This window comes from Phyllostomus hastatus, unplaced genomic scaffold (assembly GCF_019186645.2).
Source record: "Phyllostomus hastatus isolate PE091 unplaced genomic scaffold, TTU_PhHast_1.1 phas_contig_1, whole genome shotgun sequence".
Classification (NCBI taxonomy): Eukaryota; Metazoa; Chordata; class Mammalia; order Chiroptera; family Phyllostomidae; genus Phyllostomus; species Phyllostomus hastatus.
Window position 1 is genome coordinate 38,750,635 of NW_025333498.1, and position 25,126 is coordinate 38,775,760.

The window sequence follows — 25,126 nt, forward strand, 5'->3', positions numbered from 1 at the left end:
GAACAAAGTTAGGAAACATGTATGTAATATATGTATGCTCATAAACATACACACACATGCATATCTATGTCTAACTATGTCAATATATTAAAATCCATGAGTTCATACTGATACCTTTCCTACATGCTTTTAATGACCCTATTCCCTGTTTTCAAACCCACTTGTTCCCTTTGCCCTTCCTTACAGGTGTCTCTGCCCAGGGCCAATTCCTTCATTCCTATTCTAGGAACATACAGGTCTGATCTACTGCCAAATCTCCAGGGAAATGGTTCTCAAACTGCTGCACTTTAGAACTAGATGTTTTTGTCACCAAGGATAACCTACAGGTGATTGTTATGTGCAGCCAGACTGAGAACCACTACCATGAGAGTTTCCTGTATGTCTTGCTGCTTCTGGGCCACAAAGAGGGAGGAGAGAAGGCACAGATGCTAACAGTTGCATCTCTGGGGTTAACTATATAAAATGTATATGCTGATTCAAGGCTTTCCAATCAGTGCATTTAGACTTGCTGGTGCCTTAAGATGACCTCATTTAAGAACATTACCTAGAGTGTGAGTAGTTACACACTCCCAAATTATTAGTTTGGTGAATTAAAATTAAATTCTAGACTACCAAACAAATATTTTAAAAGTCCCTTACTTTGTCTTTGCATCACCTATACAAGTGTTTTTAATTTTGTGGAAATAGAAAAGGAAGCAGAGAATCTTTATTAGCTGTATTCATTTTTGCATATCTCAATGCCTGCCCACTTCCTAATTACCCTGGAGGATGGGAGTGGGGGGTTTACTGTTGACTGCTTTCCCAACTTTCTCATTTTGAAAGACATAAACATTTTAAACCAGCAACAGTGTGCAAGAAGGCGAAAAGTCTTTGGTACCACAACGAAAAACAGAGAGGAATAAAGAGACTAGTGGAAAACAAAATATACCACCCGGCAGAGGAAGATAAAAATAACAGGTAACAGAAGGGGTGGGAATCAAGAGCATTAGGAAAAAGCTGGACTAGTTAGTTATTACACAACGGTGAAGCACCTAAACACAGGGATCCATTACTAGCAATTCTCAATATCCACTGGTTAGAAAACACTGATTTAACCTACTGAAGAATAAACACATTTAAACATTTAGAATATTGTTTAGATGACAATAAATATTTCTAATTTTAAATACTTCATACCTACTCACTAAAAGTCAACCAACAGTACTTTTCCTTCAAAAGACATTGCTAAAAGTCTGTTTTGCAATAGATTTAAATTAATTTCTTTTAAAAAGCAATTGGCAGTTCAAATTTTTCAGTCATTCAGATAACCTTTCCTTCCTCATGTCCAATGGTCTACATTTATAAAGTTTTACTGTATTTACAAACTTATCACACTCTTGTCTAAGACACTAAGTCTTCATAAAATATCTTCCTTAGCTAAGAACTAAAATGCCAAATTGAAAAAACTCAGCTTTGGTTAGGGAATGTCATCTACACTTGGGAAATCCTAGAAAGAGTTATATAAACTCTGATTGTTAACTGGTAGGAGGGTTTCTCCTAAAATATACTATCCCTGACAGCTGTTATATTTCCCAGCTGTTATATTAACAGCTGACGAGGACAAGCTTTCAATGTTAGAAGAAACAGGATTCCACAGAAAACGTTTTGCCTCCAATTATAATTTCTCATGGTTTTTACATTTATATGTACTTACTATTTTACAATGCTAGAGAATGTGTTAGAATGTGTTAGCATGTGTGGCGTTTACGGTGAACTATGAGAAATGGTAAGGTAGTGAATAACTACTCTGAAATGATGCTTTCTATACCATATCATTCCACAGCATGAGACCTTTTCCTCTTAAAATTCTGGCTCACAGTGCTTCTGAAAGCCAGATGGGGACAAGTTTATCAATTTGAAATCTGACACAACTGACAACGCATAAAAAGATTCCTCTGTGTTACTTATGACTGTTGGCAGAACAAGCTTGAAAATGAACCTTTCCCTACTTCCCATGACCCTATAGTAGCTAAAAGCTGTAAAGTCCATTTTTATATACAAGGATTAGAATATGGTTTCAAAGGAACTATATATAAGCTCTTAAGCTTCCCAAATAAAGGATATAGAGAATGTATAGCTTACTGAAAAAATCAAAACTTCCAAGGTACACAAAGACCTGTAATTCCTCATATCACTTTAACTGCATGTCTAAAATGGTTATGATCAGTAGATTTATAAAGGGCATGGGATTAGATAAAAATTGTACACAACTGGTCAACAGAAGCTACTACAGAGAGAAATTTCTAACATAAAGCTCAACAATATCAGTAGTGCCTCTTTATGTTCAAAACTATTCAAGTTATTAGCAGAAAAAAATTCTGGTCTTAAATACTATTAAGCTATATTCAATGAAATCTAATTTGCACATTACCTTTCGAGTCTGCATTTTCTCTGTTCTCCTCCGAAAGGCAACATAAGGGTCATTGTTAGTAGAGCCATCTCTTTTCTCTTGTTTTATCTGAGGAATGAGGGACGGCCCCCTGCAGTTTTTACGTTTTCTCACCCAGTAGTCATATACTGCTTTAATAAGGTAATCATCTTCATTTAGCAGCAGTTTTGCTTCTTGAAGTGTTACAAGCTAAATTTTAAAAAAGAACACATAATATCAACTACATTGTTTGAAAAAGAGAAATCAAAAAAGTTAAACTATACCTATGGAAAAAATGTGATTAAGTCCAACAATTATGATCAGGTATCATGATAGCAGAAAACAAAATTCAATTCAATCAAACAAAAAATTTATTATTAAGGAGCTTTATCTGAAAATTTAATTCTGCCCTGAGAGGTAGTGAGTATCATCACTTAAAACATTTAATAATCCTGGATGAATGATAGTTGGGAAGACTACAACAGATTTGTGCCTCAGGTAAATCTTGGACTGGAAGACATCAGAGATCCTTCAAAATTCTTTGTTTTTTAAAAAAAATATATTTTATTGATTATGCTTCTACAATTGTCCCATTTCCCCTTCACTCCCCTCCACCCTGCACGCCCCCTCTCACCCACATTCCTCCCTTTAGTTCATGTCCATGTATCATAAGTTAACTTCTACATTTCCCATACTATTCTTACTCTCCCCATCTATTTTTGTACCTACCATCTATGCTACTTATTTTCTGTACCTTTTCCCCCTCTCTCGTCCTCCCACTCCCCTGTTGATAACCCTCCATGTGATCTCCATTTCTGTGGTTCTGTTCCTGTTCTAGTTGTTTGCTTAGTTTGTTTTTGTTTTAGGTGTGGTTGTTAATAATTGTGAGTTTGCTGTCATTTTATTATACATGTTTTTTGATCTTCTTTTTCTTAGATAAGTCCATTTAACATTTCATAGAATAACAGCTTGGTGATGATGAACTCCTTTAACTTGACCTTATCTGAGACGCACTTTATCTGCCCTTCCATTGTAAATGAAAGCTTTGCTAGATAGAGCAATCTTGGATGGAGGTCGTTGCCTTTCATGACTTGGAATATTTCTTTCCAGCCCCTTCTTGCCTGAAAGGTCTCTTTTGAGAAATCAGCTAACAGCCTGATGGGAACTCCTTTGTAGGTTACTGCCTCCTTATCTCTTGCTGCTTCTAGGATTCTCTCCTTTGTTTTAATGTTGGGGAATGTAATTATGATGTGCCTTAGTGTGTTCCTCCTTGGGTCCAACTTCTTTGGGACTCTCTGAGCTTCCTGGACTTCCTGGAAGTCTATTTCCTTTGCCAGAATGGGGAAGTTCTCCTTTATCATTTGTTCAAATAACTTTTCCACTTGTTGCTCTTCCTCTTCCCTTTCAGGTACCCCTATAATTCAGATGTTGGAATGTTTAAAGATGTCCTGGAGGTTCCTAAGCCTCTCCTCATTTTTTTGAATTCTTGTTTCTTCATTCTTTTCTGTTTGGTTGTTTCTTCCTTCTAGTCCACTCCACTGATTTGAGTCCCAATTTTATTCCCGTCACTATTGGTTCCCTATGCATTTTCCTTTGTTTTACTTAGCATAGCCTTCATTTTTCCATCTAATTTGCAACCAAATTCAACCAATTCTGTGAACATCCTGATTACCAGTGTTTTGAACTGTGCATCTGATAGGTTGGCTATCTCTTCACCACTTAGTTGTATATTTTCTGGAGCTTTAATCTATTCTTTCATTTGAGCCTTTTTTTTTTTTTTTTTGGCTTGTAGCGCCTGTTACTTAGTGAGGGGCGGAGCCTTAGGTGTTCACCAGGGCGGAGCAACCCATGTCTCTTTCCTGTGACGCTACATGTGGGGGAGGGGTCTAAGAGGAAACGATGGTGCTTGTTCCGCTCTCTGCCAAATTTCAGTCCCTTCCTCTGCTTCCCCCAAGCAAATTGGGCCCTTCTGGTGCTGATTCCCAGGTGAGTGGGCTTGTGTACATTCTAGGACTCTGTGGGTCTCTCCAATGAACTCTCCTGTGAGGCTAGGAGTCTCTCCTGGCACTTCAACCCCCACAGGTGTTTTCAATCAGTGGTTTGAAGATTTATTTCCCTGAGCTGGGGCCCTGGGTTGCTGCGGTCTGTCTCGCTCCCCAGTTTCGCCTGGTTTATCTGCGCACAAATGTGGGGCCACTTGGTCTGCCAGCCGCCTTTCAGGGTCTACCAGCTGACACCTTGCCTAGAGTCCTCTCTGCCCGGCCACCCAACTCCGCCCTGCCTACACAGGTCTGGATGAATGTGTCTACTTTAACTCCTTGGTTGTCCGACTTCTATGCAGTTCAATTTTCTGTCAGTACTGGTTGTTTTTTTGTTTCTAAATTGTTGTTGTCCTTATTTTGGTTGTATGAAGAGGCACAGTGTGTCTACCTATGCCTCCATCTTGACTGGAAGTCTCAGAGGACTTTCAAAATTCTGATATTCTATGTATGATTCTACACATTTGAGGATCTACTGTTTTTTTTTTCTTCTTTTTAAAAAATATTTATTTATTTTTAGAGCAAGGGGAAAGGATGTTCTGGCATACCCCAGACCACTTGACTTCTTAAAACATCACAGTTAGGTGAAGAGAAAGAGAGGGAGAGAAACATCAATGTGTGGTTGCCTCTTATGTGGCCCCCACTGGGGACCTGGCCTGCAACCTAGACATGTGCCCTGAATGGGAATCAAACTGGCAACCTTTGGTTTGCAGCCCACGCTCAGTCTCCTGAGCTACACCAGCCAGGACAGGATCTACTAGTTTTTAATAGTCTCCTAACTCTTTTCTGTGTTTTTGTTTATCAACAGAAAATAGAAGATATAGGTTTCTTTTTATCTCTTCAAAATAAAAGATACAGAGTGGGGCAAAAGTAGTTTAGAGTTGTTTGTATGGAGAATGATATAAGAATAAAATGTTTGGTGTACTCTTAACTGTAAGCTTACTTTTGCCTCACCCTGTATACCCTAATTTATTGCAACTAAATATATAGTGCTTGTTTTGAAATTGTAAAAGGCCAAACTGTTAGCATGTTTCCAGAAATTTCAACACAATTTTCAATTTCTGGTGCCAATTACATGTAAAAGCAATTCCTCTATCCAAGCTGGTTATGTCCTAAAGTCTTTTTTCTCAACACTTGTTCTGCTAATGACATTGTTGCATCTGCTATGTGACAGACAGCATCCTATAAGTTTTCCTCTAGGAGTTTTGACATTGGTATCTTAGTGATCTGCTCCTTTATCAATGCAGCCAGTATAATATGAACATATTTCAAACTAACATTTGTAAAAATTTCCTTGGTCACATCTGTGTCTTTTTTCTTTGTGAAAACTGGGTAGAACAATCAACTTCAGCAGAATGGATGTGGGGTTACATATATCCATTTATAGTAAACTTTAGAAAAAGATCATACAGAAGTTTTAGGGCTGGAAAGCCTCAATGAAGTGATATTATCTCAAAATTTTTTTGACTTGTATCAATTTAGAGATTAAGATTACTTTCAAAACAGGCTGAGATAGCTCCTAAAAATGTTTCCCTGAAATTCAGAAATGAAGGGAAAATTTCCTCACTCAAATTATAAGATCAACATGTGAACTGACCTATAGGGTTTTATGAAGTCATCTGAAGGCATGACTCACCAAATAAATTTCTCATATGATCTGACCTATACTGGTATAACTTCATGGAATAAATGCAATGATCATTTGGACTTCCAATCCTATGACAGTGATTACTAGGGCTAATTAGTTGATTTCTTATATAATTTTGTTGCCAAGATAGTTTGACCACAGAAGAATAATACACTGATAATGAAAACTCAAGTATTCTAGTTTTATGCAAGTTACATTTAGTGCATTGAAATTATAAGTGGTCATTCTTCAGTTTATTCACTGTCTCAGTGAAGTCAGCTTAACAGCACTTGGAAGCTGAGAAATTTGGTCTTTTAGTGGCTGATCAGAGCCTGGAATGAGACCAAGACAAAAGAATCAATATTTCCAAGCATCGACTTTATTACTTTTTAAAAAGAATTTATTTAAGGGGGGCATGCATGTAAGGGAGGGAGGTGGGTTTGACTGGGATGGGGGTAGTGGTAGGGGGTAAATTCAGACTTTAATTGAACAACAATAATTAAAAAAAAAAAAAAGAATAGTATGGGAAATGGAGAAGCCAAAGACCTGGGGGTGGGGGAGAGAATGCTGTTGGGATCGGGGTTTGGGGGTGCACGGTAGAGGGGAATAAAGGAGAGAAAAAAATAGGACAACTCTAATAGCATAATCAATAAAATATTCTTAAAAAAGAATTTATTCTTAGAAAGAGGGGGAGGGAGGGAAAAAGAGAGAAATATCTGTATGAGAGAGAAGTATCTTTTGGCTGCCTCTCCAACATACCCCGAATGGGGACCAACCCCGACTGGGGACCAACCCCACAACCCCAGGCATGTGCCCTGACTAGAACTGCATTGATGACCTTTCACCTCGCAGAATGAAGCCCAACCAACTGAGCTGCGCAACCAACTGAGCCACCCGATTAGGGTTCCAAATGTCTATTTTAATGGGACACTTTCCTACTGTTAATTGAGGTTCTCTGGAATGGTGACATATGCTCCTAAAGGCTACAAGGACAGTGGTACAGTAAGAATCAAGCTTTGGCCCTGGGTGGTACAGCTCAGTGGATTGAGCGAGGGCCTGTGAACCAAAGGGTCACTGGTTCGATTCCCAGTCTAGTGTACATGTCTGAGTTACAGGCCAGGTCCCCAGCAGGGTGCATGTGAGAAGCAAACACGCACTGGCGTTTCTCTCCCTCTTTCTCCTTCCCTTCCCCTCTCTTAAAAATGAATAAAATCTTAAAAAAGAAAAAAAAGAATCAAGCTTTGTGGATCTAATAATATTCCACCTTGTGCTGACAGCATCATAGCATTACTAGCAGCTCTCACATGCTGTTCCAGGACCAAGGGAAACAATGCTGAGAGTATGCTACACGTGCTTCAGTTGTTTGGTCATTCTGTTTCTGATAAAATTTTATAACCTTTACTAATTAAATAAAAAACTTAATCTAACCGTAGAGTAGGAAGGATGGGATTCTTTCCATCATCCTGCAGAGCAGTAGTGAGTTTCTTACATAACAATACTATCAAAATAACACTGCTTCCTATCCTCTTACAGGGGGTATTAGGGGATTAAAATACTGCCTCAGATTTTCTTCTTTGGTGCTTCTTACTCCTGATAGAAATTTTCTTCTGCCTGGTTGTTAAGTATCCTCTTTGTATCTCAGGTCATAAGAATTCAATACACAACTTACAGCTAAACATCCTGACATTTCTTTCCATTGTTAATTGTATTTTCTTAGTTGGCTGCTGTTTTTATGTTGTTATTCAACAGAATTTTATTTTATTGAATAGTCTTGGTTTTAATCATTCTGTAAAAATTATCTGTAGCTATTCTAAGGCAACTGGTATCACTGTATCACCATGATCAAGGTGACAGCATCATGAGAGGGGAGAGGGGAGGGAATTTCAGGGGAAAAGGAGAAGGGTTTACAGGAACAAGTATAAAGGACACATGGACAAAAACTAGGGGCAGGTGGAAATGGGAGAGAGGTGGGGAGAGCTGGGTGGGTGGGCTGGGATGGGAGTTAAAGATAGAAAATTGTACTTGAACAATTAAAATAAGATTTAATTTAAAAAAGGTGACAGCATCAATTTGAGTAGGCAAGAACTATTTGCAGATAAAGTAGTTACAAATTACATCACATGATTAAAAACCTACAAAATTAGAATTCTACTACTTTTAAACCCCAGAAAAAATTCTGCCATTCATTTAGTACTTTGTCAACTAGAAAGTAGTAGGAACCAGTATTTAACTGGCAAAGCATCTGGGGTAAATTTACTGTCACCAAGGCAGCTCTGAGTTGTTTGATTACTCAACTTTGGGAGCTTGGGGATGGGGAAATTAAAAGTTATCTTACCATATAGCCTTTTCTTCTAGACTGCTACTAGTTCTGTCAGGACAAGGATCATTTAGTGTGTTTATAAACAAAACTCATGGTCTAGCAATTTCAATAAATGCATTTTTAATATACACATGAATAAATTACATGTGAAAATTAATGTTTTCAATATATAAAATAGCCAATTAAGCAGTAAGTAGTTAATAATTAATTACTAGCAGCCCATCACTGTGTTATAGGTTGTGAGAAAAATAAGTAAAAAAAATTTTAATATAAATCCACTACCTAATGAAACATTATAGCAAATAAGGTAAAGATAAATACAAATTAAACAATAAGAAAACAATGGAAGAACTTTGGAACTGAGTATTAGTGAACTAAGAGGCAGGACAGTGATAAGAACACTATCTGGGAGTGCCTGCAGATGTAGTTTACCATATAAGAATGAATTCACAGGACAGATTCTAAGGAAAACGGTAACAAATGAGATGTAGAGGAGCAATGGAAGAGGATGAAGACAACAATCCGTACACGTGGAGGTCAACAGTATCCAACACTACAGGGATATTAAGCAGGATACAGGCTGAAAAGAGGCACCTGGATGACATAAGAAGGTCACTCACTGGTGACCTTGTACAATTTCTATAAACTGAAATGAATCATATGGTGGCTAATCTTTTGAAAACTTAAGTGTAACAGAAAAAGGAGAGACATAAGGTAACAGTTTATTAAGAAAGACAGGGTCAACTATAGGGACCCATGGCACATTTTTGAACAAAGAGAAAAAGAATGCAGAAATGAGAGAAGAGACAACTGGAAACAAACATTCAAGGAATATGAAGGTACACAAGGAAGAGTAAGAATTAGAAACTTAGGGACTAAAGGAAAAAATATAAAAAACAGATGATTCTGAGTTTTGCAAATCACTGGAGAGATAAGGAATATTCCACAGCATCATCTGGAGTTGAAAGTAAATGAAGTTTTGGAAAGGTTAAAGTTGAGAGGTCTATGAAACATCTAGGTGGAAATGCCAACAGGCAGTATGAAAAGAAAAAAAAAGAAAATCCTGAAACCTGAAAAGATGTCAAGACTAAAGGTACATGTGTTGTTAAACCCACAAAAAAAGCTTGCTGAGGTGATATCACCCCAAAATGCATAGGTTAAGAATATCCACAAGAGAATTTCAAGAAATCCTGATGTTTTCAGGAGTTGAATAAAAAGTTGGCAAAAGAAAATTAGAAGGAATGGTCATAGAACATAATAAGAAAAACCAGAAGGGAATGATTTATCTTCTAAAGATCAAAGATAATGATAGTCAATAAATAAGAAGAGATCAAATTAGACAAAAGGAGGGGGGCAGAAAATAATCACAGTATTTAGCAAAAGAAGTTTTCACTAATGACTTCATTACAGTAACCTCCACAGAATGATGCAGGCAAAAGCTTTGCCCCAGTCTATCTTTTGTGTCTTTCTCTACTAACCTAGTAAGTACTGGTTTAATTACAAACCTGATTCCTTGTCCTTGAATCTGGTACTATGCTAGCCTCCAGTAAGGAAAAATAAAGAAATCCACGAATCCACACAACAGGGACTGGGAATGAGGACAGCCTTTTGGTATCTTTAATCCTTGGTTTTATTAGCAGGATCTGTTTCTATGACAAAACCTCCACCTTCATTCATCTCTACTGCTGATAGCAAATGCATGCTCTCATGCTCTTAGTCTACCCAGTTTATTTAGGGCCTAGAGAAGCTTGTCACTGAGCAAAGAGGACTCAAATAGGATAATGCTGATTATATGTGTATAGTTTATTGCATTGTTTCCATGCTTTTTGTTTATTCTGCCCCTACGAAGAAAATAAGCTCAACAAGGTGAGAACTTCTGTCATCTTTCCTGTTCACCTGAGCACTAAACAAATATTACTGACTGAATGAAAGGAAGTAAATTACAGAAGGACGAAGGCTTCTGATGATATAATTTCAGCCACCATGAGTAATTTCTGAACAATCATAGAAAACAGTAGAAATACCAAAAGACTGATCAAGCCTAAGATTGCTAGAAAAATTTGAAACTGTAACTGATGCCAGAGATCAAAATCCTAGAAAAACTGTAAGCATTAACTATAATGAATATCAACTTGATAATTAAAACAAATCTCCAATTAAAAAAAGACATTTTCTCAAAAAGCCAATTAAGTTGGATTTTTGCAAAATTCAATTTTCAATGTACTTCTTTGGACAGTACACTAAATACTACTTTCTGTCAAAATGGGGGTAAAAGATTGGTAAGAAGGCTAAATATGCAACAAAATAATTCTACAATGCAAAAGGTTTTAGAAATATTCTGAAAGCTGTTAATGCCTCTGGAACTCAAAGGACTTAGGTTGGAAGGTGAGGACAACTAACAGATTTACATGGGTCAAACAGTGTAAAGTTTTAAGTCTATTTTTAAAAGTTTCTATCTAACTTCTTACTACATTAATAATAGCATATTAATATATCACACAGGTATACCAACAATTATGTTTTTTACGTTGTTCAAGTACTCTTTCTCCATTTGCCCCCCTCCACTCTCCCCTGCCTCACCTTCAATCCTACTCCCCATTAGCTTTGTCCATGAGTCCTTTATACATGTTCCCTAATGGCCCTTCCCTTTCTTTCCGCCATTACCCTCGTTTCCTCGCCCCTCTGGTTATTGTCAGTTTGTTCTTTATTTCAGTGTCTCTGGTTATATTTTGCTTGTTTGTTTTATTGATTAGGTTCCACTTATAGGTGAGATCATATGGTATTTGTTTTTCACCGTCTGGCTTATTTCACTTAGCATAATGCTCTCCAGATCAATCCATGCTGCCATGAAGGGTAGCAGCTCCTTCTTTCTTTCTGCTGCATAGTATTCCGTTGTGTAAATGTACCATAATCTTTTTAAAAATTTTAATTTTTGTTCAAGTACAGTTTTCTGTCTTTTACTCCCACCCCAGCCAACCCCCAACCCCCCCAGTTTTTGTCCATGTGTTCTTTATACTTGGTTCCTGTAAACCCTTCCCCTTTTCTCCTGAAATTCCCTCCCCTCTGGTCACTGTCAGCCTGTTCTTTATTTCAGTGAATGTACTGTAATTTTTTGATCCACTTGTTTACTGATGGGCACTTAGGTTGCTTCAATCACTTGGCTATTGTAAATTGTGCTGCTATGAACATCAGGGTACATATGTTCTTTTGAATAGGTATTCCCGGATGCTTAGTGTATAACCCCAGCAGTGGAATAGCTGGGTCAAAAGGCAGTTCCATTTTTAGTTTTCTGAGGAAATTCTATGGTGTTTTCCACAGTGGCTGCACCAGTCTGCATTCCCACCAACAATGGACTAGGGGTCCCTTTTCTCTCCAGCCTCTCCAGCACTTGTTTGTTGCTTTGTTTATGATGGTCATTCTGATTGCTATGAAGCGGTATCACACTGATTTTAATTTGTATCTCTTTGATGGCTAGTGATGCTGAGCATCCTTTCATAAGTCTCTGGGCCTTCTGTATGTCCACCTTTGGAGAACTGTTTGCCCATTTTTTAAATTGGGTTGTTTGTCTTCCTGGAATGGAGCCCTATAAGTTCTTTATATATTCTAGAAATCAAACTCTTGTCTGAGGTATCAATGGCAAATATATTTTCCCATATAGCTGGTTCCCCAACAATTATTTTTAAAGATAGTTTATTTTAAAAATCTAATTATCATATCAATACACACTCATTATAGTAAATTTGGAAACCAGAAAAACAAATAAAAAACACAAAAGTCACCAATAATTCTATTACTTAAATATAACCATTGTTGGCTATTCCGTTGGATTTTCTTGTTCTTTTATTCTATGTACAAATATACATGTAAAGGCTTTAAACAAACTTCAGAATTTTCCACTTAAACAATTCTATATCCTGTTTTTGAAACCTAACATAAAATGGCAATTTCCTGTGGCATCAGATGTGGTTCAAAATAATGATTTTAAATGGCTGTATGATATTCTACCATAAAGACAATTTGTAAGTTATTCTGAACTTCACTGTTGAAAAAAATCTTTGCTATTTCCACTAATTATTTTTCTTGAGAAAAATTCCTAGAGTTAGGATTACTGAATCAAAAGGTATAACCGTTTTATACCTAACATTTACTGCCTAAATGCTTTCCAGAAAGACTACACCATTTTAAATTTTCTATATCATATAAAAGCTGTCTCACTAAGGAAAATTCATTATTGCTTTGTGAATAATATTTCCTTCACTTAAAATTTTTATACATAAGTAAAATTAAAATACATTTAAAATAATTAAGAGTACCTTAATATAAATCCCAGCAACTGAGCAAGATTTGGTATGAGCTATATGCCTTAGAGACCCTACCAAGCAAATTTAGTTACTGAAGCACCAAAAACACAGCCCTATGAAAAGGTACAAGAAGATATTATAATGTTGTAACAGTATATTTTAATATCCAAACAATAAAAGTGAGAACACTACTCTTCCTACTCCCAAAGAAATTATGCTTAAGTATTCAGTTGAAGAAATATTGTAAATAAAACTTCTAGAATGTCAGAAAAAGAAATAAAAAAGACAGTAAAATGCAATATATAGGTCTAAAGAACATATAAAATAAAGCTACTAATTGGGTTAACTGTAAGACAAAAGACATTTTTACAATGTACAGTACCTGATTAGAACTGGCTTTTTCAAGTCTGTCAATCATAATTTCAAATTGCAAAGGCTTAATTTCCATCTTTCTGTTAAGTCTATTTAATAAGGTCTCATCTTCTGAATCCATATCATAATCTGGTTGCTCATTGTCTAGATTGAAGGCTAGAAAAGGAAAGAAAAAGTTTTCAAATTGAAGAGAAAATACAGATATATACAGTGTTTACATTTGACCACACAATACTCCTAACCTATAATGCATTTACCAAAGAGGAGCTCATGAGCAGACATCTAAAAATTTGTTTCAGAGGCACAGGGAACAAAGGAAACAATTAAAATTCTAATTCATATATAATTTAAAGTTTAATAAAAGCAGTAACAAAAATTTATTTTTAAAAAATTCACAAATATATGCTACAGTATAAAATAGCAATTTAAAAAAGATACACCTTTATTAACATAATTTGGTAGCATAATGAGAAGCTATGAAACAAAATTACCCAAATACAAAATATAATGGAAATGGCATTTCAAATCATTAAGGATAAAATAGATTATTTTAAAAAAGAGGGGGCCATGGGTAGCATGGCTTAGTTGGTTGGAGCATCATCTGTAAACCAGAAGGTCGAGGGTTCAATTCTTGGTCTGGGCACATGCCTATGTTTCAGGTTCTGCTGCGGCCAGGGCACAAACGTGAGGCAACCAACTGATTGATGTTCTTTTCTCACATCGATGTTGCTCCCCACCACCTCTCTAAAATCAATAAGCATGTCCTCAGGCGAGGAAAATAAATAAATAAATTAAAAAGGGGGGAGATGGTACAACAGACTAATGTCAGACTAGTTATCTTAAAAAAATTAAGTTTGATCCCTCATACTCTTAATACCAATACAAGATACATTAAAAACATTTGTAGTAAAAAAAATACATATACAAGAAGAAAATGCAAGGGGAAAATGTTGCATGGGCAGATACTAGCTCAAAAATCATAAAACATTAAATAAATGCAAATATAATAACTATAGTATGTTTTACTCATCAAAAGACTAAGGTCTAAAACTTGATGATAAACTACTTTGCAATAAATGGGGAAAGAGGCCTTCTTAAACATTGTGAGGTGATTTATAAACTGGTATTCAGTATTTAGTTCCTATGTATAGAATTTTATCTGATAAACTTATACAGAGACAAAGACATATAAACAAGAGTATTAGATGTAACACTGGAAGAAGTAGGAAATATAAAACAAGCAATGAATTAGAGAAATAAATGATGGTCTGTACATAAACCGAATCCCTGAGAATGAATGACAATGATGTATGTATACTTATATGAAATGAAACCAATTTTCATAAATAGTAAATTAAAAAAGCAAAGGTACAGAATAAAGTATACAGTGCACTAAGTTATATTTTCAAAAGGGTAAGGAGTGTAAGAGAGTGTGAGAGAGAGAGTGTGTGTGTGTATGTGTGTGTGTGTGTGTATGCACAGAATATTTTAAAAGGATACTGGTACTAATTCTCCAACTTCTAGAAGTGGAATATTAAGTAGGAGTTCAAGGACAGTAAAGAGAATTTAAAATTTCTCTTTTGTTCCTTTTATACTGTCCCCTTTATTTTAAATATAAAGCATTTTAAGATTTAAAAAGAGGATTTTAAGCATGTATATACATTAATTTTTAAAATATGGAAGAAAACCAAAGGGCCACAAAGTATGTATTGAAATCACATGTCAAGATTTAGCACCAGGCAATGAAAGAGATACCAATCACCAAGAGGCAGTTTATTTAAAGGCTGCTTCCATATCAGTGCATAAACAAGTATCTCATATTCATACTGTGTGAAATGTCCAGCCATTCTCAGATGCAGCATGACATTCTTAAAGGTAGATTATAACACAGTAACAGATGTGTATATTTATATAATTTTAGTAAAATCAGCCTCCAACTACAGATAGTACTGGTGGACATAAAATATTTAAAAGCAAAAATAACTTATTATAAAGCAAATGACTATATTTAAAAAATCTGAACTGTGGCTAATTGTTTAGTGAAATTGTACCACTATATAAAAACAAAAATAAATTTTAGTTAATACTTACAACCTTATATAGCATTTAGTCTGGGCCTAGCAGTGTTCAAAGTGCTTTATACACACTAAATTATCACAATCACCCTAAGTGGTTGGCAGTATTTTATCCCTAAGGAGTCTTATATTCTAAAATCTGTAAAAATTTTATTGTACTTAACCTGCATCACACAGCACAAAAAAATGGTTTGTACATAAACTGAGGCAATGAGAATGATTAGTAAATCAGAAAAGTTATAGCTATTCATGAAATAATGATGTAGATTATTTCCTAAGTATGACTGATTCACTTAAAATAGTCCTGAAAATAAAATTTTCTTCCTTCTTTTGATATACAGTTTTATTACTGAAAATAGTGGTAATTTACAAGTATGCTTTAAAAAAATTCAATCTGTATCAAATTCAATGACAGATGATGTGGACCCTTAAACCATGTAGATCACTAAAAATTAATGTATATAATTTTTATATACATTGAAGTATATAAAGTATATAAGGTGATGTTGTATTTGTAAATTCACATAGTGACAGTCAATGATCTGCCTTTACTCCACAGACTAACAAATAATAAAATCAGGTTATAATACAACTAGAAGACATTTTAGGGGAAGATAAGTTTAAAAAATGTTGAGCAGATATACTGAATTTCAAAGTTAAACACAAGTTTTTGCAACTTCAAGGTCAAGGCTATATACGCAAATTTTGTACGACCATCTTTTACACACCTACCTATCTCACTCACCTCTTGTTCCTCCACCTCCCATCTCTGGTTCTATGTTCTTATTCTATTCTTACAAAAGGCAGTGCCCTAGCTTCTGAAGCAGGGGAAGGGGCAAGAAAAGCTAGGAAATAGTTAGAAAAATTAATAGTGAGAATTGATAGGTCTTACATTACGTTAAATCAGAACCAGGGCAAAGACTTGCACCAGCACTGTAAGTTTTCTGATGCTATCATTTCTCTTTTTATTCAAAAACTATGTAAGAATTCAATTACACATTCAGGTATCCTATTGCTTCTGAACAACTATACGGTTTCATCTGTATCTCCCTTTATCAGAGATTACACTGATTATCATCTCTATCAGACAAAAAACACACAAATTTTTTAAGGCAGTGATTACTTTAGTTATACTTGTATACTCTCTGCACAGCACATAAAGAAAAAAAGGTGGGTAATAAAAGCTGCTGAATAGAAATCGTGTTTCTTAAATATGTGATTCTTTTAAACTACAAGCAGAATATATTCTGTAAGCTTTTTAATACCTCATTTTTTGAAACCCAGAAGGCTTTTCCTGTTAAAAAACAAACTTACAAATACTGAGTTAGTTTTACAAGCCAGTTAACCAAACAAAATTAAAACAACCCCTCTTCTCTACCCTCAAAAAAGAGGGGAAGGAGGCAGACAGGAGGCTGAAAATTGCTTGATGTAGTTAATCAACAGAATCCAGGTGATGAACAAGGTTAAGGACAGTAAGGGTATGTGTCTGTGTGTATGTGTAGAAAGCTTCCTGTGATAAAGTTAACTGAGCAGTAAACAATTATAATAGAAAAATGTGCATGATTGCTATGAGAAGGAAAAAGAAGTGGGAAGGAAAGTAAATCAGAAAGTTCTTTAGGGTGGCTACCACTGTTCAGGGAAATTTTCTTCAGGGAAACCAACTGCTTCTGAGTAGGTAGGAAAATGAGTATAACCTGCTGTTTCAATATATAAGGTATTTTCAAGTCAATTGGTTATTGCTTAGAGACTATATAGATCATGGTTGGTTAAAATTAGCTGGTAAAGCCAATATTACTTATAGTCAAAAGTAACTTTCCAAGTCCCTTAGACCACCTTTTATTTGGATATAAAGGGTGGGGCAAAAGTAGGTTTACAGTTTGGAGTATGCAAAACAAAGTTTATCCCTGTATTATTATTTATTAAGCATTGTATTATTTTCCATACGAACAACTGGAAACCTACTTTTGCACCACCCTATATTTATATCCAAGTACCTAACAGGCACAGCTATCCAATGGAATTTAAAAAAAAAGTGATTTCTGGCAAAGAAAAAAATGTAAGAAAATGTTCCAGAGCTAAAAAAACATCAATAACTTTTCAGATTAAAAGGCATTTACCAACCATGATACAAATGAGTGTCAAGCAACTCAATGTGGCACACAATAATGGGCAAGTTACTGCCTATGACTGCATAATATTATTATGAATATGAATTAATATTATCATTAATACTATTATCATTAATACTATAATAGTATGCCTATTATATATTCTATGTTAATGGTAAACAGCTGTTCCCCACGTTTCCACTCAAATATCCAGGTGGGAAAAGGATAGGAAGAATACTCTCAGCTTCTCTCTACTCTTTCACTCCCTTCTCAGCCAGGAAGGAGTGACTTAAACTGGTGAACTTGGGAGAAGAACCTAATCAGCTCACTACCTTCAAGTGCATAATCTCTTGTGGTTCTTCCTTCTTTTGGAGAGGCTGCATTCTAGGCAGTCCTCTACTAATGGGGCTGATTCTGCCCTTTATGGTGGGACCTGCTCTGTCAGTGACCGCCAGTAATGAGGTAAGTTTAATTCAAGGGTTAAAAATTAGATTGTTGAGGCCATACAGCTATGCCTTGTATTCCAACCCCATTTTTATTAGTAATAAAGCTAAAGTTTTATATGTCTATACCTGTTTCTCCATTAGTCCCAAAATTAAAAGGAAAGAATTGTTGCTTACTGATCTTCTAAGCCTCAACATTATAGGCTAAACAACAACTTATTTTATAAGTGCTTTGTGCGCCCCCCCCCAACATTCTATTTCTATACTTCAGTCTCCATCATACTCAACATTCAGTGTTTATTTCACTCACCCTCTTCTCTCTGGTTATTTACACAACTTGGATGCAATAGCTCACATAATGTAACACACTGAATGTAAGCCAAAGCCAATGTTTTAAAAACAAAACACAGATAATTTCCCTACCTTAATTATGTGAACTCAGAACACTTTACATAAAACTGTCTCTGTATTTATAGATGTTAATCACTGTATTTACCTTTCTGGACCTTCTTATGCCATGTTTGATACCATGTGACATTCCATTCCACAGGGAATTGTACCACAGATGAGTAATTGACCCTTAAACTATAGGTGATCGGTGACCTATGAAATGCTTCTGGGTTTAAAGTATGTGTGGGCCAGATTTCCTCTAACAGAAATGTGACCATAAAGATGGTTTCTGGTTAAGTAAGCCAGAATGAACTCATGTCCGTTTTGAAATCCCAATAAAATAAAAAAAGCAAAGCATTTTTTTCCTCCCAAATGTCATTTATCCTCAGAGGGGACAGGAATGAGCAGGTAAAAATTATCAATCAAATTTTCAGACTGGAAAAGCACAGGGATTAGCAGACAAGAAAATACTGAAATACAAATGCTGAGGAGAGGACACATGAAGCAGGACAATTCCCCTGCCCACTAAATACTTATGGAGAGTTGAAGCTAACAGTTACTCTATGAAAGAGGAAGTAGAGCACTTCTGGAAACAAGGCTGAATAAATATCTTTATATGAATATTAGACCTTTCACTCATCTAGTGTACCAAGGCAACTACTTTTCCTTGCAAATGGTAGAAGACTGAAGGCTTAATCTGTAAAGGTGAATCCAGAGAACCAGTGGACTGCAGAGTAAAGGCATGCTGAAGGAAAGTACGAGGCTCCATATCAAAAATGATTAAGTAGAAGTCTACAGGTTGAAACATGAACTATCCTACCACCCCATTCCGAGTCCCCAACTCAGCTATAAAAATAGAAACGGGAAGCTACCCAGGAATGAGACTGAATTCTTTTTTTGGGAAAACTGAACAGTCCCCCCAAAACACCCTAAGATAAATGACCTTACTGAAATATAGACAGTCAAGTAATCCAAATATTTGAGAAAAGACAGCAAAAGAAATAAAAATTGGGTTGGGGGGAACACAGGAAACAAGATAATGGGAAGGAAAAAAGTCCTCAAAGAGCTAGTACTGCATCCGTGAAACAAGAATAGAAATGGAATACTGTATTAAAAAACACTTAGCACTGGCTAGTGTGGTTCAGAGGTTTGGAGTATGGACCTGTAACCAAAAAGTTGTGAGTCTGATTCCAGTCAGAGAACATGCCTAGGTTGTCAGTTCAATCCCCAGTCCATACGATTGCATACAATTGCCAGTCGGGTGTGTATAAGAGGCAACTGTTCAGTATTTTTCTCTCTCCTTTCCTCACTTTCTAAAAGCAATGAAGAAATGTCCTCAGATCACAATGAAAAACAAACAAACAAAAAAAACCCCATTTAGATATCAAAAGATTAAAACATTTTAAAATATATATTTATTTAATTATTTTTAGAGAAAGCAGAAGGGAGGGAGAAAGAGAGGGAGAGAAACATCAATGTGTGGTTGCCTCTCCAGTGCCCCATACTGGGGACCTGGCCCACAACCCAGGCATGTGTCCTGACTGGGAATCAAAGTGGTGACCCTGTGTCAGGCCAGCACTCAATCCACTGAGCCACACCAGCCAGGGCTCAAAAAATTAAAATTTAAAACTACAGGACTTCTGGTCAAGATGGAGGCATACGTACACACGGCTTGCCTCTTCACACAACCACATCAAAATTACAACTACAGAACCACCAGAATTCGAGTTGAATGGAAGTGCAACCAAAGAGTTACTGAAACTATATCCATCTAGATTGGTAGGAGGGGAGGAGATGTGGAAACAAGGAATGAGCTGGTCCCACCCACACCCATGTGTGGTGGATAAAAATTTGGGAGGGATATCTTGGGAGTGAGGGATACCATTCCCACACCAGGCCCCCCAAATGAGGGTTCCAGTGCCAGGAAAGTTAAGTCCCCATAACTTCTGGCTGCAAAAACCAGCAAGGATTGAGTCAGTGGAAGAAATTTCTGGAGCCCCAAGCAGTTCCTCTTAAAGAACCCACACAAAGCCTCACCAACTCAGATACACCTCCTGAGCTCCAGCACAGGGTGGCAGCTTGAAAGGCACCAGTGGCATACGGAGAGGAACTGAAGTGTCTGGCATCAAGGCAAGACCTAGGGGGTAGCTTTCTCCCAGACAGAAAGGCAGACAGAGGCCATTTTCCTCTTCTGAACCCTCTCCCCACAGAACCACAAAGCTGGCAGGCTGGTGCCATATCTGAGACTCCATCAACCTAGCTAACATTGTTTGCCTTGCCCTGGAGATCCCTTTCGACTCTGTCCCACCCAACGTACAGGCCCACCCAAGCTGTTAACAGTGGCCTTCCCATATAAATGACCAGTCTTGGTTCATGCTTCACAACTTCTTATCTCTCAAACAAGCAACAGCTGGCCTCAGCAAGTCCCCAGGCCATGTACTTGTCTTGCTAAGTGGCCCAGGCCCAGCACTAGCAGCAGCCAGTCTAGGTTCACAGCTTATCTTCGCCTGGAAAATCTCCAAGTCCAGGACAAGTAGCAGCTATTTGCAGACTGCTTTGTAACTCATACAGAGTGGTCCCAGGAGAAACATAGGCGGTGGCTGACCTTGGCCTGCACCACCTGGAAAACCCCAGAGTCTGAACATCCAGTGGATAGCTACGGACCATGTTGGAGCACCACCACCCTGCCCCTGCATAATTGATCCTCCATGGAGGGCAGAAGTTGGTGGTTAGTGGTCACAGCCAATCTTTACAGCTGACTGGCCTGGGTAAGTCAATTCCATTCACCTGCCAACAGCAATCAAGGCTCAACTACAAGAGGATGGTGTACTCAGCACACATGAAGGGTGCATTTCGAGTACCTAGCTTTGGATGAAATGGAAGGTTGTGCCACTGGACTCAACAGGTGACCTATTACATTAGGCCATGCTACCAAGACAGGGAGTTATAGCAGCTCTACCTAATACTTAGAAATACAAGAGAGAGGCTGACAAAATGAGGAGACAAAGAAACATGGCCCAAATGAAAAAACAGAACAAAACTCCAGAAAAAGAACTAAATAAAATGGAGATGAGCAATCTAACAGATGCAGAGTTCAAAACACTCGTTATAATGATGCTCAAGGAACTTAGTGAAGACCTCAACAGCATAAAAAATATCCAGTCAGAAATGAAGGATACACTAACTGAAATAAAGAACAATTTACAGGGAAACAACAGTAGAGTGGCTGAAACCAAGAATCAAATCAATGATTTGGAACACAAGCAACCAAAAAAAAAAAAAAAAATCAGAATAACAAGAAGAAAAAATAATCCAAAAACAAACAAACAAACAAACAAAGGACAGTGTAAGCAGCCTCTGGGACAACTTTAAGAGGTCCAAAATTCACCTCAGAGAGATGACTGAAGAGGAAGAGAAAGAGCAAGAAAATGGGAATCTATTTTAAAAAAATAATGAAAGAAAACTTCCCTATTTTGTGAAGGAAATAGACATGAAAATCCAGGAAGTACACAGTCCAAAACAAGATGGATGCAAATAGGCCCACTCCAAGATACATCATAATTAATATTCCAAAAGTTAAAGAGAGAATCTTAAAAGCATCAAGAGAAAAGCAGTTAGTTACTTACAAGGGGAGTTCCCAGAAGACTCTGAGCTGACTTCTCAAAAGAAACTTTGCAGACCAGAAGGGATTGACAAGAAATAGTGAAAGTCATGAAAAGCAGAGACCTATAGTCAAGGTTGCTCTACCAGCAAAGATATCATTTAGAATAGAAGGGCAGATAAAGAGCTTCCCAGACAAGAAAAATCTGAAGGAGTTCATCATCACCAAATCATTATTATATGAAGTGTTAAAGGGACTTATTTAAGGAAAGGATCAAAACTATGAACATTAAAACAGCAATACATACATATCAACAATCGAATCTAAAACTAAGCAAACAAAAAGAACAGAGACAGAATCATGGATACAGAGAGTGTTTTGATGGTTGCCAGATGGGAGGAGGGTTTGAGGGATTGGGTGAAGAGGTGAGGGGATTAAAAATTGCAAATCAGTAGTTACAGAAGAGTCATGAGGATGTAAAGTACGGTACAGGAAACGGAGTAACAAAAGACCTTATATGCATGACCCATGGCCAAGAACAAAGGTTTGGGGATTGCGTGAGAGAGTAAGGTGTGCTGGGTAGAGGGGAACACAAGGGGAAAAACTGGGACACATCTTATACCATAATCAATAAAATATAATAAAAAACTATAATAGCAAAAAATAAAGAACAGATTTCTCAATAGCAACACTAAAAGTGAGAACACAACAACATAACCAATATTCAAAATTCTGAAGGATAAAGGTTTTCAACCTAAAATGTTCCACTTAGCTAACCTATCAATCAAGTATGAGGCTAAAATAAATTTCATGCATGCGTGACCTCAAAAAATTCACCTACCACACACCAGGAAGGTTGTGCTCCATATGAATGGAGTAAATCCAAAAGGAAGAAAGCATGGAATCCAGAAACCGGAGAAACAAACATGCGAGAAGCAAAGAAATTCCTAAGATAATGGATGATAATCAAGCAGTAAGCCTAAAAGCAACCAGTCCAGAATACAGAGGCAAAATAAATGGTTCCAGGGAAAAAAAGGTCCACAAAAGAAATAAAACTGACATTATCTGACTGTTTGAATATATTAAGAGAGTTATACACTTCTGTGGGAGAATTTGTGGTGACTTAATCAAAGGTACATACATAGAAGAGGAAGCAAATATAAAGATAAGTTATCTTTGAAAATAAAAACCTAAACAAAAAAAGGACATGTAATCACTGTTAACCTGTTAATATTTGCAGAATGATAATACTGTATACATTGGATACTGATTTAATAATTTAACTAGAGCCAAAATATGGGACAAAGAAAGTGTGCTGAGGAGAGAAATAAATTTTAAACAGCCAGTAATCGAAAGGTAATATATGTTTAAAGAGTTTTAAAAGATTGTTACATTAGGCCCACTATTTAGAAATGTGAAGTTAAATACTGAAAGAATGGATTTGAAGCTAGTTACCTCTCAGAATGAAAAGGGGACTACTCTTCTTAGGAAAAAAAGAAAAAGAAAAATTTCAACTAAACCTATTAATGTATTTATCGCTTTGATTTTTATGTTTTACACTTGAAAGAATGTAATTTTTAGCCTTTTGCAGGTGGTGGCAAACGCAGAGAGAACGTTACCAACGCCTTGGGCACTGCCTGCCCAAACATAAGTGCCACATACTGCCTTCTCTACCGCAGGCACATCTCTGTACCTCACCATGTTGTTGCCAAGTCCTGCTTCTGGTACTTTGTGTCTCAGCTGAAGAAATCTCCAGGAGAAATTGTCCACTTTGGGCAGATGTTCGAGAACTTTGGTATCCAGCTGTTTAGACTCCCACAGTGGGACACACAACATGTACCGGGAGTACTGGGACCTGACCACAGCAGGCTCCTGTCACCTAGTACTAACCAGACATGGGGCCCCTGGATGCCCACTTAATCCACATCATAAAGGTGGAAGAGATGGCAGATAGCAAATGCCATGAACCGGCAGTCAGGCAGTGCCATGACTCCAAGATCAAGTTCCTGCTGCCCCACTGGGTCCTTCGTTGCCAGCACAAGCCATGCTTCACCACCGAGAGGCCCAACGCCACCTTTTAGATGCATGGCCTCCCTGGCCCCTGCTCAAACCCAAATAAACTCCTTGGGAAAACTGAGGTGATCAGATAAAAAATAATGCAATTTTAAAAAATTTAAAAAGAAGAGAGGCAACAGAAATGTTTATGATGGGAGCAAAGAGGTGAAAAGATACCATTTACAACATGGCTCATGAAGACCAAAGCTGTGAAGTAATAGAAGCTAGAAAGAAATAAGTAAAAGAATTCCAGTTGCCTGTTACAGGTATTAATAGTCCTTACACTAATTCCACCTTTTTGCTTTAGTTATATGAGTGATCACCAACCTTACAATCAAAAGTGCCTATTTAAAACACTTTATCTCTTGCAAAAATATTTCCATGAGGGCCGATACAGTTTATTTCAAGATTTTAAGTTTTCAGCAGAACTCTGTTGCTCTTCTGATTTGTTTTTGGCCCTAAACATTTCCAGTTAAAGTACTTAATAAAACCCTAATTCAGTTGTTGCTTTCATGTGCTGTAAATTACAATTACTCATAACAATGCTTAAAACATTGATGTAATTCATACTATATCTAAATGTATGCATTATATAGTTTTTCTAATCCTCACAGAGCACTGAAAGGCACAGTACTTGTATCTTCATTTTGCATCCACCGAAACTGAGATTTTAGAGGTGTTTTGTTACTTTGCACCAAGTCGCACACATAGAATTTGAACTCAAGTCTGTTGGATTGAGAAGCCCATGCTACTTCCCCTTTACTCCAACTTGCCTAAAAGGAGTGTATTCATAGCTTTTCTTAGTCTGCGATTTTTTTTTTGTGGTACAGAAATTTAAAGTTTTAATATAGTGAAATGTATTATCAATCTTTCCTTTACAGCTTTGCTCTTTGCCTTAAAAAATCTTCACCTTTAGGTCATAAAGTTATCCTCACATTTTTTTTCAAAAATAGTTAACATTTTGCTTTTAGTATTGTGTTGGCCAAAAAGTCCCCCCCCCACCATAAGATGGCTCTAGTAGCATGCATATAGTTAACTTCATCTGAAACAATTTTGTTAGACTGTATTGTGACAGCTGTCATTATCACCATGCATCTAAAAAAAAATTGGTCAATTTTTGTGTAGTCATTTTACTACTGAAGATGGAAAAAAATACATGACATTTTTGGCATATTATCCTTTATTATTTCAATAAGGTAAAAATGCAACTGAAAAGCAAAGATTTGTGCAGTGTATGGAGAAGGTGCTGTGACTGATTAAATGTGTCCAAAGTGGTTTGTGAAGTTTTATGCTGGAGATTTCTTGCTGGACGATGCTCCATGGTGGGGTGGACCAGTTGAAGTTGACAATGATCACATCAAGACATCAACTGAGTACAGTCAATGCTC

At 36.8% G+C, this 25,126-nt stretch overlaps 1 protein-coding gene and 1 pseudogene across 2 annotated transcripts in view; one reads left to right on the forward strand and one right to left on the reverse strand.

The window, feature by feature from the left end:
* Positions 1-25,126, reverse strand: part of EPC2 (enhancer of polycomb homolog 2) — a 129,443-nt gene that overhangs the window by 26,428 nt on the left and 77,889 nt on the right. For both annotated transcript variants that reach the window (XM_045826754.1, XM_045826741.1), the window contains exons 3-4: positions 13,077-13,222; positions 2,411-2,617 (exon numbers count right to left, since the gene is read on the reverse strand). In XM_045826754.1, coding sequence (XP_045682710.1) covers positions 2,411-2,617; positions 13,077-13,222 — 353 coding nt within the window. The remainder of the gene's footprint in view (positions 1-2,410; positions 2,618-13,076; positions 13,223-25,126) is intronic.
* LOC123813485 lies at positions 17,707-23,764 on the forward strand (annotated as a pseudogene).